Source organism: Monodon monoceros, unplaced genomic scaffold (genome assembly GCF_005190385.1).
Source record: "Monodon monoceros isolate NGI ecotype Baffin Bay Population unplaced genomic scaffold, NGI_Narwhal_1 Super_Scaffold_9, whole genome shotgun sequence".
In the NCBI taxonomy this organism is placed as follows: domain Eukaryota; kingdom Metazoa; phylum Chordata; class Mammalia; order Artiodactyla; family Monodontidae; genus Monodon; species Monodon monoceros.
The window spans coordinates 17,332,179-17,349,200 of NW_021703786.1; the positions used below are offsets into that span (position 1 = coordinate 17,332,179).

Here is a 17,022-nt window from a genome sequence, read left to right on the forward strand (position 1 = left end):
AAAATTTGACAAAGATGTGAAAAAGACACCAACTAGTTTTTGCCTGTTAAACTTACTCCTAATTTGTGAAGACCATTGCATTAAAGAGAAGAAATTAAAAACAAATTCAGCTTCTGTTGGGGGGTATATTTAAAATGCAAAGATTGACCAGAACCAGTGAGGATGACCTGCAACAGGAAGAACTTTTATTGAAATACCACCATAGAGAAAGCCAAAGAGATGTTACTATTCTAAAAATAACTTGTTTTAGTTCATTGGAAGAAAAGCAGAAAAATAAGAAGGCTCTTATTTAGGAACCGAGTTTCAATTTGACATTTTGATTTAGGGGCATCCTTTTTGGGCTCAGGAAGCCACCCTTTGTTCACTCTTCACATTGTTGACTTTGGTGGACTTCTTTCCCATAGCATGAACTCTAGATGAGAGAACTTTGCCACGAGGATCTATTTCTTCAACAATTGTTTTAACCATGGTGGCTTTAGATGAATCTAAAATGACATGTATACTGCAGCAATATGGATGCAACTAGAGTTTATCATACTAAGTGAAGTAAGTCAGAAAGAGAAAGACAAATACTATATGATATCACTTATATGTGGAATCTAAAAGATGACACAAATGAATCTACCTATGAAATAGAAACAGAATCATGGACTTGGAGAACAGACTCATGGTCGCCAAGGGGGAGGGGGTTGGGGGAGGGATGGACTGGGAGGTTGGGGTTAGCAGATGTCAGCTGTTATATACAGAATGGATAAACAACAAGGTCCTATTGTATAGCACAGAGAACTATATACAATATCCTATGATAACCCATAATGGAAAAGAATATAAAAAAAGAATGTATATATGTGTATAACGGAATCACTGCTGTACAGCAGAAATTAACACAACATTGGAAATCAACTATACTTCAATTAAAAAAAGAAAAAAGTAAAATGACACATATGAATTGTTAGAATTTATCAAATTCATAAAGAGGAAATAACTCATCACTTGAAACATACAGAAATAAACATTGAATGCTCAACACAGCTTTTGTTTACCTGATTTCCTGGTCCTCTATAGCCTTTTTTTTTTTTTGTGGTACGCGGGCCTCTCACTGTTGTGGCCTCTCCCGTTGCGGAGCACAGGCTCCGGACGCGCAGGCTCAGCGGCCATGGCTCACGGGCCCAGCCGCTCCGCGGCATGGGGGATCTTCCCGGACCGGGGCACGAACCCGTGTCCGCTGCATCGGCAGGCGGACTCTCAACCACTGCGCCACCAGGGAAGCCCAACAGTTTTAAAATGCTGTATGGATTGTAAAATTATCTTTTAATCAAGTTATTGAATTATTAAAATTGAAATATCAAAGAATTAGGATATTAAAATACATTTAAAAACCTGACTCTCTTCAATTCTTGATCATTAACCGTAAATAACAATAATTAGACAGGTAATTGGTGTAACAGGTCTACATTCTGCATATGTAAAGAAAATATTTCCAAAGGACAAAAAAGGAAAGAAGATTTTTTTTTTAAATGCGTAAGTTTAAGTGGTTTCTCCTTTCCAGGAGGCGTCACCCCGGGCGATCCCACGTGGTTAACCGCACCTGCCCCACCTTTCTATTTCCACCAGGGGGCAGCGCTCACCTGCAAATGGGTGTTTCTTGGGGGTGACTTCGGTCTCCATCGCACAGGCCCTCAGCTGGAAATTATTACACCCCTGTAAAGAAGAAACCTCCCACATGCCGCGGAGCGGCTGGGCCGGTGGGCCATGACCGCGGAGCCTACGCGTCCGGAGCCTGTGCTCCGCAATGGGAGAGGCCGCAGCGGTGAGAGGCCCGTGTACCGCAAAAAAAAAAAAAAAAGAAGAAACCTCAACATTTATCTCTTCAAAGTCCAGAGCACAATGAATATAAAGACAAAATTTCCTCACATTTATATCAAGATTTACAACTTCCAAAGGGATTTCTTGTATATGATCTTATTTGAACCTTACAATGAATCTGGGAATTAGGAAGAGAGGCTTCCTTCCTCTTATTTAAAGATGAGGAAACTGAAGAAAAGGACTGTTCAAGGATACACAGCATCAAACTGGTGAGTCAGGCCAGAATGAACCTTGAGATTCAGTGTGGGTCCTTTCAGTATATATAGTTATCTTAAGGTCAGGTAGAAAAGTAAAACTCAAACAATGCAAAAATCCTTCTTTAATGAAAAGCACAAATGTATTTCTTACAGGAGTTTGGAGGTAAGGCTCTGGGTGAGGGGGTGTGGGTGGGGTTTAGGCCCAGTGCGGTTGGAGGGGGTCTCCGAGGGGGTCCCCGAGTGTAGGGGTGGGGCCCTGGGTAGGGGTGTAGGGGCGGGGCTTGGGATCTGCACTCCTCTGAGGGCAGAGGAGTAGGCCCGGGAGCCCAACAGTGCCTAAGTGGACAGGGAAAGCACTGGCTGTGTTCCTTTCCTTTCCTCTGTGCCCACCGCCCCCCCAAGGGTCTCCCCCAGGGTCTCCCCTGTCCCCGCAGGACCCCTAACCGTGGGTGGGTCCCGCTGGGTGTAGGAACTCCCCGCCTCCCCCAGCCACCCCTCAGGAGTGCCGGTCCTGTAGGTCCGGCCTTTACTTTTGCTCCCCCTTCCCTCCCTCCCACTCCCTCAGGACCTGCGCGGCTGGAGGAGGCCTAGGTGAGCACAGGATCAAGCCTGGGGTCTCAGCAGGCTTCTGGGCGCCCACGTGGGTGGGGGAAACCTGGTCAAGCTCCCTTTTGATCCACTGCCCTCCCAATGGTCCCCCAATTTCCCCCTTTGGGAGTGGGATTCCTTCCCCTCCCCCAGCCGGCCTCAGGGGCACCGGTCCCATCCCGCCTCCACTTCTCCTCCCCCCTTACGGCCCCCCCCACGCCCCACGTCCTACTGGTCACTGGGGGTTCCCCGTGTCCCCTTAGGTGTTCGTGGTCCCCCACTGGTGCCTCGTAGGTGCCCTAGTTGTGCGAATTCCGCATCCTCCTAGCCGCCCATCTTGACTCCGCCTGCCCCACCCCCGCCTTCTTCTATGTAGCTTTTCAAGCCAACTACTAGTCCCTTTCCAGGGAGTCCATGTGGAGAAGTGCATATACTTTCAGTTAAACAGATGTGTTTGAGTCCTGGCTTACTGTTTTCCAGCTTGGATAAGTATTAGTTATCTTCTCTGAGTCTCAGTTTCCTTATCTGTGAAACTTCCAAAAGATATTGGGAAAATGAATAAGAAACAAGTAATAGTGCCTGGCACATAGTAGGCACTCAATAAATGCTCGTTCACTCTCTTTGTTTTCCCTCTTACTCCCCTGCTTTAGCTCATAGTGGTCTCTGAAACTCAATTATACCTAATTATACCACACATTCACTCAAGAAATATTTATCGAATGCTAAGTGTGTGCCAAGGACTCTAACGGGACAATTATGGGCCCTTGATTTTTGACAATTGTCATGTATGCTTCTTGATCAAAGTTCCTTCTAAGCTCAACATCTGAGCATGCATTGATTCTAGATATTCATGCATATCCCAAACTGTCCAGAGTTGCCCTTGGACAAAATTGGGGAGTTGTTAAAGTTTGTCATTGACATTTCTACTCTCTTCTTTCATTGCTCTTTTCTTCTCTACGTCGAAATCTCTCTCTGCCTTTCATCTGAAGCCATGAGCTATCTTGTGTTTTAACTTTTTTTTTTTTTTGCTGTCTAAAGAAAAGATATGATATTGTTCATTTACATTAACAGAAATACAACCTTATTCACTGTGTGTTGTTCCAGGCACCCTAGCATTTGCATTTTGAACTTTTTCTTCAGTTGTGAAATAAGAGATGGTTCCTTGTAATAGGAATTTCAGTTATTGGTGAGGAGAAGAGAGGTTATTTTGGGCAGAAGTCTGTTGAAATCACAGTTGCCCACTTAAAAGGGCAACTTTTCAGGCTAAGCATTCTTTTTGAATGCATGTGGGGGAGTGGACTGAAGAGAAGGCATGAACTTTCTTATTGCTTATTCCACACACAGATCTCTTCCTGCTTCCATGCCCAGTTCTCAGACTTCTGTCCCTGGAGCCTGCTCTGAATTTCAGGAAGTTTCCTCTTCTTCAGACTCTCTCTCTGCCACTTCTTTTTCCTGTGTTATCTCCCAATCTACTTAAGATTCCCAAATGACCTAAGTGGAAGCTCTACACTACCCTGTTTCCTTGTGCTAGGATCTCCACTTCAGTCCACTGCACCCCATCCCCATATCATGGGGATTGTTCTGCCTTTTCTATGTCGGCTTTCCATGGCCCTGAGAGCCCATGCTTTTGTTACATTTAGGTGCACAGGATGGAGGGGGTGAAAATGCATGGAAAGACAGAATAGTCTCAGCTTTCATCAGGGTTTCAAGAGTAGACACTGATTATTGGGAATTTAGATTCAGGAGAGTTGTCTTTAGCATATATCTGTTTCTGTAGCAGAGAGGAAGAAGAGAATTAAACTTGCATGTATCACGAAAACTCTCAATGAAAACACTAATATAGCAATTTGAGAACCAATAAAATGAGAAAAGAGAAACTAGAAATTGTCTGCAGACATATAGTAATAATAATCTAATTCAGCAAATGGGTATTTTTTTAAATTTTATTCTATTTATTTTTTATACAGCAGGTTCTTATTAGTTATCTATTTTATACATATTAGTGTATATATGTCAATCCCAATCTCCCAATTCATCCCACCACCACCACCCCTCCACCACTTTCCCCCCTTGGTGTCCATACGTTTGTTCTCTACATCTGTGTCTCTATTTCTGCCCTGCAAACAGGTTCATCTGTAACATTTTTCTAGGTTCCACATGTATGCCTTAATATACGGTATTTGTTTTTCTCTTTCTGACTTACGTGACTCTGTATGACAGTCTCTAGATCCGTCCACATCTCTACAAATGACCCAATTTCATTCCTTTTTATGGCTGAGTAATATTCCATTGCATATACGTACCACATCTTCTTTATCCATTCGTCTGTCGCTGGGCATTTAGGTTGCTTCCATGACCTGGCTATTGTAAATAGTGCTGCAATGAACATTGGGGTGCATGTGTCTTTTTGAATTATGGTTTTCTCAGGGTATATGCCCAGAAGTGGGATTGCTGGGTCACATGGTTATTCTATTTTTAGTTTTTTAAGGAACCTCTATACTGTTCTCCATAGTGGCTGTATCAATTTATATTCCCACCAACAGTGCAAGAAGGTTCCCTTTTCTCCACACCCTCTCCAGCATCTGTTGTTTGTAGATGTTCTGATGATGCCCATTCTAACTGGTGTGAGGTGATACCTCATTGTAGTTTTGATTTGCATTCCTCCAATAATTAGTGATGTTGAGCAGCTTTTCATGTGCTTCTCGGCCATCTGATTTCTGTGCATTAATTTTGTATCCTGCTAATTTACCAAATTCACTGATTAGTTCTAGTAGTTTTTTGGTGGCATCTTTAGGATTATCTACGTATAGTATCATGTCATCGGCAAACAGTGGCAGTTTTACTTCTTCTTTTCCAGTTTTTATTCCTTTTATCTCTTTTTCTTCTCTGATTACTGTGGCTAGGGCTTCCAATATTATGTTGAATAATAGTGGCGAGAGTGGACATCCTTGTCTTGTCCTGATCTTAGAGGAAATGCTTTCAGTTTTTCACCATTGAGAATGATGTTTGCTGTGGGTTTGTCATATATGGCTTTTATTATTTTGAGGTAGGTTCCCTCTATGCCCACTTTCTAGAGACCTTTTATCATAAATGGGTGTTGAATTTTGTCAAAAGCTTTTTCTGCATCTATTGAGATGATTGTATGGTTTTTACTCTTCAATTTGTTAATACGGTGTATCACATTGATTGATTTGCATATATTGAAGAATCCTTGCATCCCTGGGATAAATCCTACATGATCATTTTATATGATCCTTTTAATGTGTTGTTGGATTCTGTTTGCTAGTATTTTGTTGAGGATTTTTGCATCTATATTCATCAGTGATAGTGGTCTTTAATTTTCTTTTTTTGTAGTATCTTTGTCTGGTTTTGGTATCAGGGTGATGGTGGCCTCATAGAATGAGTTGGGGTGTATTCCTTCCTCCGCAATTCTTTGGAAGAGTTTGAGAAGGACAGGTTTTAGCTCTTCTCTAAATATTTGATACAATTCACCTGTGAAGCCATCTGGCCCTGGAATTTTGTTTCTTGGAAGATTTTTAATCACAGTTTCAATTTCATTACTTGTGATTGGTCTGTTCATATTTTCTATTTCTTCCTGGTTCAGTCTTGGAAGGTTGTGCTTTTCTAAGAATTTGTCCATTTCTTCCAGGTTGTCCATTTTATTGGCATAGAGTTGCTTGTAGTAGTCTCTTAGGATGCTTTGTATTTCTGCAGTGTCTGTTGTAACGTCTCCTTTTTCATTTCTAATTTATTGATATGAGTCCTCTCTCTCTTCTTCTTGATGAGCCTGGCTAATGGTTTATCAATTTTGTTTATCTTCTCAAAGAAGCACCTTTTAGTTTTATTGATCTTTGCTATTGTTTTCTTTGCTTCTGTTTCATTTATTTCTGCTCTGATCTTTATGATTTCTTTCCTTCTGATATCTTTGGGTTTTGTTTGTTCTTCTTTCTCTAGTTCCTATAGGTGTAAGGTTAGATTGTTTATTTGAGATTTTTCTTGTTTCTTGAGGTAGGCTTGTATTGCTATAAACATCCCTCTTAAAACTGCTTTTGCTGCATCCCATAGGTTTTGGATCATCGTGTTTTTGTTGTCATTTGTCTCTAGGTATTTTTTAATTTCCTCTTTGATTTCTTCAGTGATCTCTTGGTTATTTAGTAACGTATTGTTTAGCCTCCATGTGTTTGTGTTTTTTCCCTGTAATTGATTTCTAATCTCATAGCGTTGTTGTCGGAAAACATGCTTAATATGATTTCAATTTTCTTAAATTTACCAAGGCTTGGTTTGTGACCCAAGATATGATCTGTCCTGGAGAATGTTCTGTGTGCACTTGAGAAGAAAGTGTAATTTGCTGTTTTTGGATGGAATGTCCTATAAATATCGATTAAATCTATCTGCTCTATTGTGTCATATAAAGCTTGTGTTTCCTTATTAATTTTCTGTCTGGATGATCTGTCCATTGGTGTAAGTGAGGTGTTAAAGTCCCCCACTATTATTGTGTTACTGTGGATTTCCTCTTTTATAGCTGTTAGCAGTTGCCTTATGTATTGAGGTGTTCCTATGTTGGGTGCATATATATTTATAATTGTTATATCTTCTTCTTGGATTGATCCCTTGATCATTATGTAGTGTCCTTCCTTGTCTCTTGTAACATTCTTTATTTTAAAGTCTGTTTTATCTGATATGAGTATTGCTACTCCAGCTTTCTTTTGATTTCCATTTGCATGGAATACCTTTTTCCATTCCCTCACTTTCAGTCTGTATGTGTCCCTACGTCTGAAGTGGGTCTCTTGTAGACAGCATATATATGGGTCTTGTTTTTGTATCCATTCAGTGAGCCTGTGTCTTTTGGTTGGAGCATTTAATCCATTCATGTTTAAGGTAATTATCGATATGTATGTTCCTATTACCATTTTCTTAATTGTTATGGGGTTTTTTTGTACATCCTTTTCTTCTCTTGTGTTTCCCACTTAGAGAAGTTCCTTTAGCATTTGTTGTAGAGCTGGTTTGGTGGTGCTGAATTCTCTTAGCTTTTGCTTGTCTGTAAAGCTTTTGATTTCTCCATCAAATCTGAATGAGATCCTTGCTGGGTAGAGTAATCTTGGTTGTAATTTCTTCCCTTTCATCACTTTAAATATGTCATGCCACTCCCTTCTGGCTTGTAGAGTTTCTGCTGAGAAATCAGCTGTTAACCTTATGGGAGTTCCCTTGTATGTTATTTGTCATTTTTCCCTTTTTGCTTTCAATAATTTTTCTTTGTCTTTAATTTTTGTCAGTTTGATTACTATGTGTCTTGGCATGTTTCTCCTTGGGTTTATCCTACCTGGGACTCTCTGTGCTTCCTGGACTTAGGTGGCTATTTCCTTTCCCATGTTAGGGAAGTTTTCGACTATAATCTCTTTAAATATTTTCTTGGGTCCTTTCTCTCTGGAACCCCTTTAATGCAAATGTTTGTGCATTTAATGTTGTCCCAGAGGTCTCTTAGGCTGTCTTCATTTCTTTTCATTCTTTTTTCCTTATTCTGTCCCGCAGCAGTGAATTCCACCATTCTGTCCTCCAGGTCACTTATCCGTTCTTCTGCTTCAGTCATTCTGCTATTGATTCTTCTAGCATATTTTTCTTTTCAGTTATTGTATTGTTCATCTCTGTTTGTTTGTTCTCTAATTCTTCTAGGTGTTTGTTGTTTAATTCTTCTAGGTCTTTGTTAAGCATTTCTTGCATCTTGATCTTTGCCTCCATTCTTTTTCTGAGGTCCTGGATCATCTGTACTATCATTATTCTGAATTCTTTTTCTGAAAGGTTGCCTATCTTCACTTCATTTAGTTGTTTTTCTGGGATTTTACCTTGTTCCTTCATCTGGTACATAGTCCTCTGCCTTTTCATTTTGTCTATCTTTCTGTGAATATGGTTTTCCTTCCACAGGCTGCAGGATTGTAGTTCTTTTTGCTTCTGCTGCCTGCCCTCTGGTGGATGAGGCTATCTAAGAGGCTTGTGCAAGCTTCCTGATGGGAGGGACTGGTGGTGGGTAGAGCTGACTGTTGCTCTGGTGCGCAGAGCTCAGTAAAACTTTAATCTGCTTGTCTGCTGATGGGTGGGACTGGGTTCCCTCCCTATTGGTTGTTTGGCCTGAGGTGACCCAGCACTGCAGCCTACCTGGCTGTTTGGTGGGGTCAATGGCGGACTCCAGGAGGGCTCACTCCAAGAAGAACTTCCCAGAACTTCCACTGCCAGTGTCCCCATCCCAACAGTGAGCCACACACCACCCCCGCTCCCCGCCTCTGCAGGAGACCCTCCAACACCAGCAGGTAGGTCTGGTTCAGTCTCCTATGGGCTCACTGCTCCTTCCCCTGGATCCCAGTGCACACACTGCCTTGTGTGTGCCCTCCAAGAGTGGAGTCTCTGTTTCCCCCAGTCCTGTCGAAGTCCTGCAATCAAATCCCACTAGCCTTCAAAGTCTGATTCTCTAGGAATTCCTCTTCCCGTTGCCCAATTCCCAGGTTGGGAAACCTGACATGGGGCTCAGAATCTTCACTCTACTGGGTGAACTTCTGTGGTATAAGTGTTCTCCAGTTTGTGAGTCACTCACCAGCAGTTACCGTCTCATTTTGGATTCTCCTTTGCCTTTGGTTGTGGGATATCTTTTTTGGTGAGTTCCAGTGTCTTTCTGTCAAGGGTTGTTCAGCAGTTAGTTGTGATTCTGGTGCTCTTGCAAGAGGGCGTGAGTGCACGTCCTTCTACTCCACCATCTTGAACCAATCTCAGCAAGTGAGTATTGAGTGCTGACCCTACAAAGCTATTTGACCTCCAGATCCACTTTCCAACTTTCTCCATCCTGCTCTCTGCTCCAGGAGAGTAGCTGCCCTCTGTCCTTCATTATCTTTGCCCAGAGGGGACCTAATCAGGAAACTGGAGGGAGGTAAGAGGATGAGTTTGGGGTGTTTATTCCCCTGGCATCTCCTACATGTTGGCTGTGGCCTTTCATAAAATGCACAGCTCCTCTCAAGGTGGCCCTCTTTATATAACTTTCCCTTTCTAACTCACCTCCCTTCATCCCTCTGCACGTGGGGGTCATAAGCTACTCCCGGTGGTTTCCCTACCTCATGCCCACACTTTTGCAAATAGTCCTTTCATTAAACCCTTTTAGATTTCCCCTAATTCCAGTGTGTAAGCTGTTCCCTGCTCAGACTCTGCAGTATGGTAGGACTTGTATAAACTTTTTGTCCTCCAGGAAGTTAATAGGAAAATGAATAATTGCAATGCCATGGTTACTAAATACTTATCAAGGTGTAAGCTCTTTGAAGGTAGAGACCCCATATTATTCATGTTTCTTTCTTGATACTTAGCATCGTGCTAGGTGTAAGCAGGTACTTACCAGTGTGGAGGTAAAAGTGGACGTATGTATAACGGGTGGGAGAGTGGAGATGGAGTTGAGCAACTGTTCCAGGATGCTCCAGGTCGCCTTCACAGTGTAGCTACTCAGAGCAGTCATAACAGACTGTTTGCCTTAAACAAAGGAATTTACTAGAAGAATATCAATGGCTTCTAGAATCAAAGGAGGCCAGGAGAACAGGTCTGGAAGAACGTGGGTGCTCTGTACGGCTAGTTTTCCGAAACCACAACAAAAGTCACACGTTTAATATGAGTGAGGCATCCTCATGAACAGCCCTTGGCTTTGGTTTCTTTAAGGTGTATTGACACAGGTTTCTGGATACATGTTGTATTCACTCTATGGAAGCTTTCTGGGCTTCTTTCTTCCAATCTTCCTCTCAGAAAGCCTGCTCACTGCTGCAGTTAAGGTAGGAAGAAAGAAAATCTCAGGTGTGATCAGGTAATAGAATAAGAGGAGATCTAATCCTCCATGACACCCTATGTCTTGGGACTACAGAAACCAGCTCAGCTCTCTGTCCCTGGCCTTTTCACTAAATGAAAGCCAGGGTAATGAGGGCAGTAGGTGAGAACAATAGTTAGGTTACAAGAGTCAGCAGGAGTTAAGTAACAATGGCAGATGAGTTCTTCCCCTGAAGAGCCAAGCATGCGTGCAGCAGTGGGGCTGCTTTTGCTGAGTGTGAGAGAGGGTGTTTCCCCATCTCTGGGGAGGAATAGAAGAAGCAGAACCTACTGAAGTTTCCATCATTGAATCTGGACCTTTGTTTTGCTGCCCTCTTCCTCTCCCACCTCCCTTAGTAACCCTGTGCTCTGAAGTTGCTCCCCAGTACCCTAGAGCTGCATCCCAGTTGAGTTTGTCCTCCCCTGATAGGTTCCATTTCCCTAACTTCTCCTTCCCTTCTGAAACTTTTCAGCTTGTGTGGGAACAGGTGTTAAGAAGATAACTATCTGGTTAGTCTAATTCAGTCTAAGGTGTTACTTACCAACAAAGGTGGGTAGGGGTAGAGAAGTAGTCACCAAAACTATTTACATTAAAAATGTACCTTTTATCTAAGTGAAATTTCAGGCAGTGTGATGATGAAAATTTTGGAGAAAAGACTTTTCTGTATTCTTTCAATAAATACAATTTGACTATTAGATCAGCTGAATCAGGAAAGAGGGTAACAAGGTTTTTTGTTTGTTTTTGTCTGTAGGTCTTTTTTCCTCACCTGGAAGGAAGGGGAAGTGCCCTGGCTCCGATTTCCCCACTTTTGTGCATTGACCATGTTTTATATACCAGAAATTTTACGTGGGTCCTGAAGATGCAAAGATAGGTAAGATGTGGTCTTTGCTCTAAAGGAAGCCATATCTTGGGGGCAGAGGGTAGGGGATAATACAAAAATAATTGCAAAATAGGATGACAGATTTATATAAATATATATACAGATTTATATAAAACATATGAAGCACCCCAAAAAGAGAAACCAGCCTCTGGAGCACTTAGGGAAATTCATTTGAATGGTGTCTTAAAAAAATGAGTGGGGAAAAAATTTTTCTAGGCAGAGGGACCAGCATATATAAAGGAGGTGTAAACATGCATGACATATTTGAACAACTGTGAAAAGTTTGGTTTGGCTAGGGCATAAAATTTGTATGAGTGAGTGCCAAGAGATAAGCCTGGAAAAATAGGTTGGGGGCAGATGGGGAAGGATCTTTAATGTCATTCTAAGGAATTTGGACTTGGTCCCATAGTCAGGGGGTGGACCATTGAAGGTTGCTAACCAGCGGATGAACATACTCTTAATTTTTAGAAAGATAACATTATTGGCAGTGTACTGTATGGACTGGAGGGAAACTGGAGGCAGGGAGATGAGAAAGGAGAATTTGCAAGGGTCTGTGGGGAGTGTAAGAAACAATGACAACTTCAAGAAAGTTGCAGTGGGGTGGTAAGAAGGGGAAGTTAGAAGATAGAAATGGTGGCATTTGACTATTGACTAGTTACAGGTTGATGAAGGAGAGGGAGGAAACCTTAAATGACAAGAGGTTTCCAGTTTTGGACTGTGGGGAGTGCCACTAACTAATACGGGAAAGCCAAGGAGGAGCAGGTTTTGTAGGAAAGATAATGAGTCCAGGATAACAAAGATTAGGGATGAAGCACCTGTCAACACCCAGGCATAGATATTCCATAGGCATTTGCAATGTGAGTTCTGGGATTCAGAAACTGTGGCTAGATTTGGAAGTTTTAGTGGCAAAGAGCAACTGTGGAATGCGATGAGATTTCCCAGGGAGAATGGGTAGAGATGAGGACCAAGAATAAAACCTCGAGGAACTGTAACACTTAAGGAGAAACAAAAGAGATTGAAAGGTAACAAAGAAAAAAAGAGAAAACCAAGAGACAGAAGTTTCAAGAAAGCCAAGGAGAGGAAGAGGAGAATTTCAAGAAGATGGAGTGGTCAACAACATCAAAGATATCGATGGTTCAGAGATGTCAAGTAGGACAAGGGCTTTCAATATGGCTGTTATGGCTTCTGGAAAGACCGTATAAGTACTGGGGAGTGAGTTCTCTCAAAGCTACTAACTAAAATACATACAGATTCTCATTCTTTATAGTTTGTGAATTATATAACATGCCATGAATTTGCACAGATTAAAGGAAAATTTTAATTTCCTTTAAAGGAAATTGATATAAGAATTTAGGAGAGAGCTTAAGGCTTAGGGATCATCAATATTGAGGTGATAGTCAAAGTCTTGAGAACAACTGCATTTTTAATGTAGAGAAGAGCAGAAGGTTAAGACTGGAAGTTGAGGAAACCCTCAGAATTAGGCTTAGCACAGAGGAAAAGCAAGTACTTGGTAAAGGGAGTGAATAGGAGTCATCTGGAAGGCTGGAAAAGCCTTAGGGAATCACAGCACGGATTGAAGCATGGGTGACTCACCTGGTGGAGTCTACCGAACCTCCTAGAAGTTCCTCCAGGTCTTGAGTTTCAACTTCTGCAGAGAGATCAAGGAAAATGAGGTCTAGAAAAACGTCTATGATATTGCCCACAAGATCCTTGAAGATCTGAAAGCAAGAATTTTCTGGACAGTTTAGGCCCAGAAGCCAAACCATCTGTCACTAGGGAAGGAGAGGATGGTGATGGAATGACGCCATCTGTGTCTTGTCTTGCTACAGCATCCCGCATGGGCGTGAAAGACAAAAGGATGGTGAAGAGGGAAGCAAGGGTGGAGTGAATACAAGATTGTTGGATGTAGAATGCACTTGGAAACAGAAGCAAGTAGAAGTTTGGAGCTCCTTAGAGCTTCTGGGAAACAAACAAACAAAATCAAAAAGGAGAAAATTTAGGGAGCCAAGAAGTGAGATAGCTGTTAGATACCTGGAAAGAAAGAGTAATCAGAAATAATAGTGATCCAAGAGAGAGTGAAGCCTCAGTGATGTAGGAAACCACCTGTTGGATGACTAATTTAACCTTTATCATAGGGAACTTTTCATAAGGAACAGATATGTGGTATCATTAAAAAAATGACTGAAAAAATTCTGTATTTTTTAGAAGAGTCATTGTGGTGAATGGGCATTGAGTTGGAAGGTGTGTGTCATTCTCCCTTGTACTTTTAGAATAATAGACTTCATTTCCTTGTACCATGAACTCAGGGGCTGCCCTGTGATACTTGAAAGAGGTGGCTACAGCTATAAATATAAATGGATGTGACATTGAGGTATCCCCATGAACTTGGGAGAAAAGGAAAATATAGTTGCCTTCCTAACTGAACTAATAAAACCAAAATATAATCTATCTCCTGGAGTCAACACCTGGGTAAGGAGTGTGGTCATCAGGGAATATCAAAAGGGGAATTCAGAGAAGGTGCCTTTGGCTTCATCTTAGGCAGAGAGATGCTAAATTTGGGCACATGGACAATGCAGCCACTAGAGAGGAATTGCCTAGTGTGGGGCAAAGATGTTTCACCTAGCCTCAGTAAGATCTGGGGGAAGTGTTCCTCAAACCTCTGCTTGAATCTGTGCTTATGCAGCAACTTTATGATCCCTAATTCATCCTACAAAGTAAGCCTTTAGCAGGAAAGTGAGTGATCAGGAAAGAACACCTTTCTGATGTTTATCTTGAACATCTGGAAAGAAATGTCCCTTAGTGTTAACTAATAAACTGGAATTCTAATCTATACATTAGTATTGTATGAATACAATCATTGTCAGTCTGTCGTCAAGTGCCAGGTCACCTTTGGGTATACTGGTAAAGTCAAGTGTCTGGACATGAAAGGCTGAGAGGGACCGATTCTAGGCTGTAGAAAGTTTTTCAAAGTCATTCTAATCTATATTTTTTAAAAACCCTCTTGATAATCAGTCTTGTGGGCAGCCTTCTGTCTGCCTCATGTATTCCCATATCCTCCGTTAGGAATACTGTCAGTAAGCATTACTTTCAACAGTTAGCTGGTAAAGAATATAGAGCTCGTATAGGCTCAACTGATGATAAAATAGTTTTAGGAAATGTGTAGATTAGAGATGACAAGCACAAAGCATGCTTGCTACCCCTCTTCTGTCCTGGATTCGTGGTAGTGACGCTCTGTGCTGCTGAGCCTAGACTGACTCTAGGACTTTTCTTAATGACATTAATGCAGGAAGTCACAACCGGTGGCCTAGACTGGATCCTTGTGAGGTAGAACTCTGCCCTGTCTAGTTTAGATGGGTTGTTAGGGATTCTGGCCATCAAAATGACAGAAGTCAGCTGGAAAGGACCTAAAGGATGGTTCATCTTTTGAGTTTTTGAGCTGCTCTAATTACTAAAAAGTTTGTCTTTATATTGAACTGAAATCTGCCACACAATATAGCTTGCATTTTGCCACATGGAACTTAGCTTTGGAGTCTTTTAGATATTTGAAGAGGGATACTTGGTCCTTCTAAATCTTTTATTTTCTAAGCAAAAGGGTCACCAGTTTATTCAGTTGTTCCTTAGATGACACTTCTGTTATCACCTAGGTTGCCATAACTTGGATCACTTCCAAATTTGCAGGATTTATCTGGCCTCTTTTTTTTCTGTCTCTAGTATTAGTTCAAGGAATATATATATATATATATATATTTACTCATTTAAACAATGCATGCTAACTGTGTTTTATTCCACTGCATCACCCTCCAGCATAATATTACTTCTGGAGATATAATGCAGTGCAGAATTTCTTGTTTTCCTATTAATTCGATAGAAATTATTTAAACTTAATAACTAATCATTAGTAACAAAATTCTCCTCTTCTCTTGGTTTCAGGGCTTGCTTTCAGAATGGCTCAGGTGCCTTGAACATATTTTAATAGAAACTTGTTTTAGTCACTTTTTGGGTTCACCCTCTTGTCTTGGGTGTGGGACCAAAGGCTTGTCCCTCAGTTAGTTTTGATTGTGGTGTTGATTAGCGAGTTGGCTCCTAAGCTGTAATTATCTTCCTCCTTCAATTAAAATTACATTTGTATATTACAACATGAGCTATTGCAAAATCGAATAATACACATTGGATCTTTATTTCCCTCTAAGCAACTTCCCCTGACAGTAGATGCTTTTTTCTTCTGGATTGTTAGGTGCTGAGGAGGACATTCTTCCTGATAAAGATCGATCAGTGGGCACTTTGCAGTATTGCTTTTTTCTGTTTTCCTGTGTCCTCACTTGCTGTTATATAGTGATTAAAATACACTATGTTATTATTTCCAGCTTAGAGAATTTCGAGAGACTCATGAACTAGGACCATACTGATATGACAGCATAACTGGTGCCAATGAAATATTCAATCAACATATGCTTTTATTTTAAACTGTGCCAAATGATGGGCTTGATTAATAGTTGTGTGTTTTTCTTGCGGTACGCGGGCCTCTCACTGTTGTGGCCTCTCCCGTTGCGGAGCACAGGCTCCGGACGCGCAGGCTCAGCGGCCATGGCTCACGGGCCCAGCCGCTCTGCGCCATGTGGGATCTTCCCGGACCGGGACATGAACCCGTGTCCCCTGCATCGGCAGGCGGACTCTCAATCACTGCGCCACCAGGGAAGCCCTGATTAATAGTTTTAACTGGATTTTATCTAATACTTTCCCACGAGTTTTTCAATCATTTTGACAATGTGTAAACCGAGTGTGATGTTTCCAAGCAGCACTTCAACCAACATGTATTTGGCATACCTACATTCTGCCAGACCCTGCATTAGTGCTGGGAATTTATTTCTGGTTGGCCAAAAATACATGGTCCAGCCTTTGCAGAGGAATGAGGCACATCAACTCATCTGAAAATAAAGTTCGGACCACCATGGTCAAAGAACATAGGGTTCTCAGAAGAAGGCCTCTTAGTCTTGTGGGGAAGCATCCCAGGGGAGTTGCTCTTTGCTCCTGTTTCTGCCTACCCACTTCCACTTAACACCACACATGGAGATTTTATGCACTCATCTAGGCTCTGCTCAAATGCTTCTTCCACCAAAAGAGTGGCCCTGGTCCTCATGCCCCAGCCCTGTGTATTCTCTCCCTTTTCCAACCTTCTCTGGTCCCTCATCTGCACTTTCTCTCATAGGTACGTCTCTTTATACCTCAAGGTAAGTTTATTTGCATATATGTGTATGTTTGCTCACTGTTGTTTCCGTAATGCCCAATAAATATTAGTTCGATTGAAAGAAAAGACTATTTTAGATAGAACACCTTGGTTAAATAAGGAGGAACAAGTTCTATTTTGGTCTAGATTGCCAGGAGTATTAAGATTTTAGACTTAATTTTTTTTTTCATGGAGAGCCAGTCTTCTATCAGTTGGTTCAAGAGAACTGCTTTGTATCCATAGTTAGTTGATTGCCTGTGCACAAACCATACTCTAATGATGAATACGAGGATTCTGAGGTTGCTTCTACAAATAAACATTTGCTTCTACAAATAAACATTAACGGACACATTTTTTTCCTTATAAAGACTTCACAGAAATCAAGTTACTCTATTTTGTGAAACAACTCCTAGTACTCTTTACGTAGATGGGAAAAAGTCCT

General features: G+C 41.5%; 1 protein-coding gene across 2 annotated transcripts in view; it reads right to left on the minus strand.

Annotated features, from left to right (window-relative positions):
- Positions 1–342: 342 nt before the first annotated feature.
- Positions 343–17,022, minus strand: part of LOC114888945 (keratin, type I cytoskeletal 12-like) — a 30,960-nt gene continuing 14,280 nt past the window's right edge. The window contains exons 7-8 of one of the 2 annotated variants that reach the window (XM_029211629.1): positions 1,039–1,093; positions 343–487 (exon numbers count right to left, since the gene is read on the minus strand). In XM_029211629.1, the coding sequence (XP_029067462.1) occupies positions 343–487; positions 1,039–1,093 (200 nt within the window). The remainder of the gene's footprint in view (positions 488–1,038; positions 1,094–17,022) is intronic. The other variant, XM_029211631.1, reaches the window with a different exon arrangement.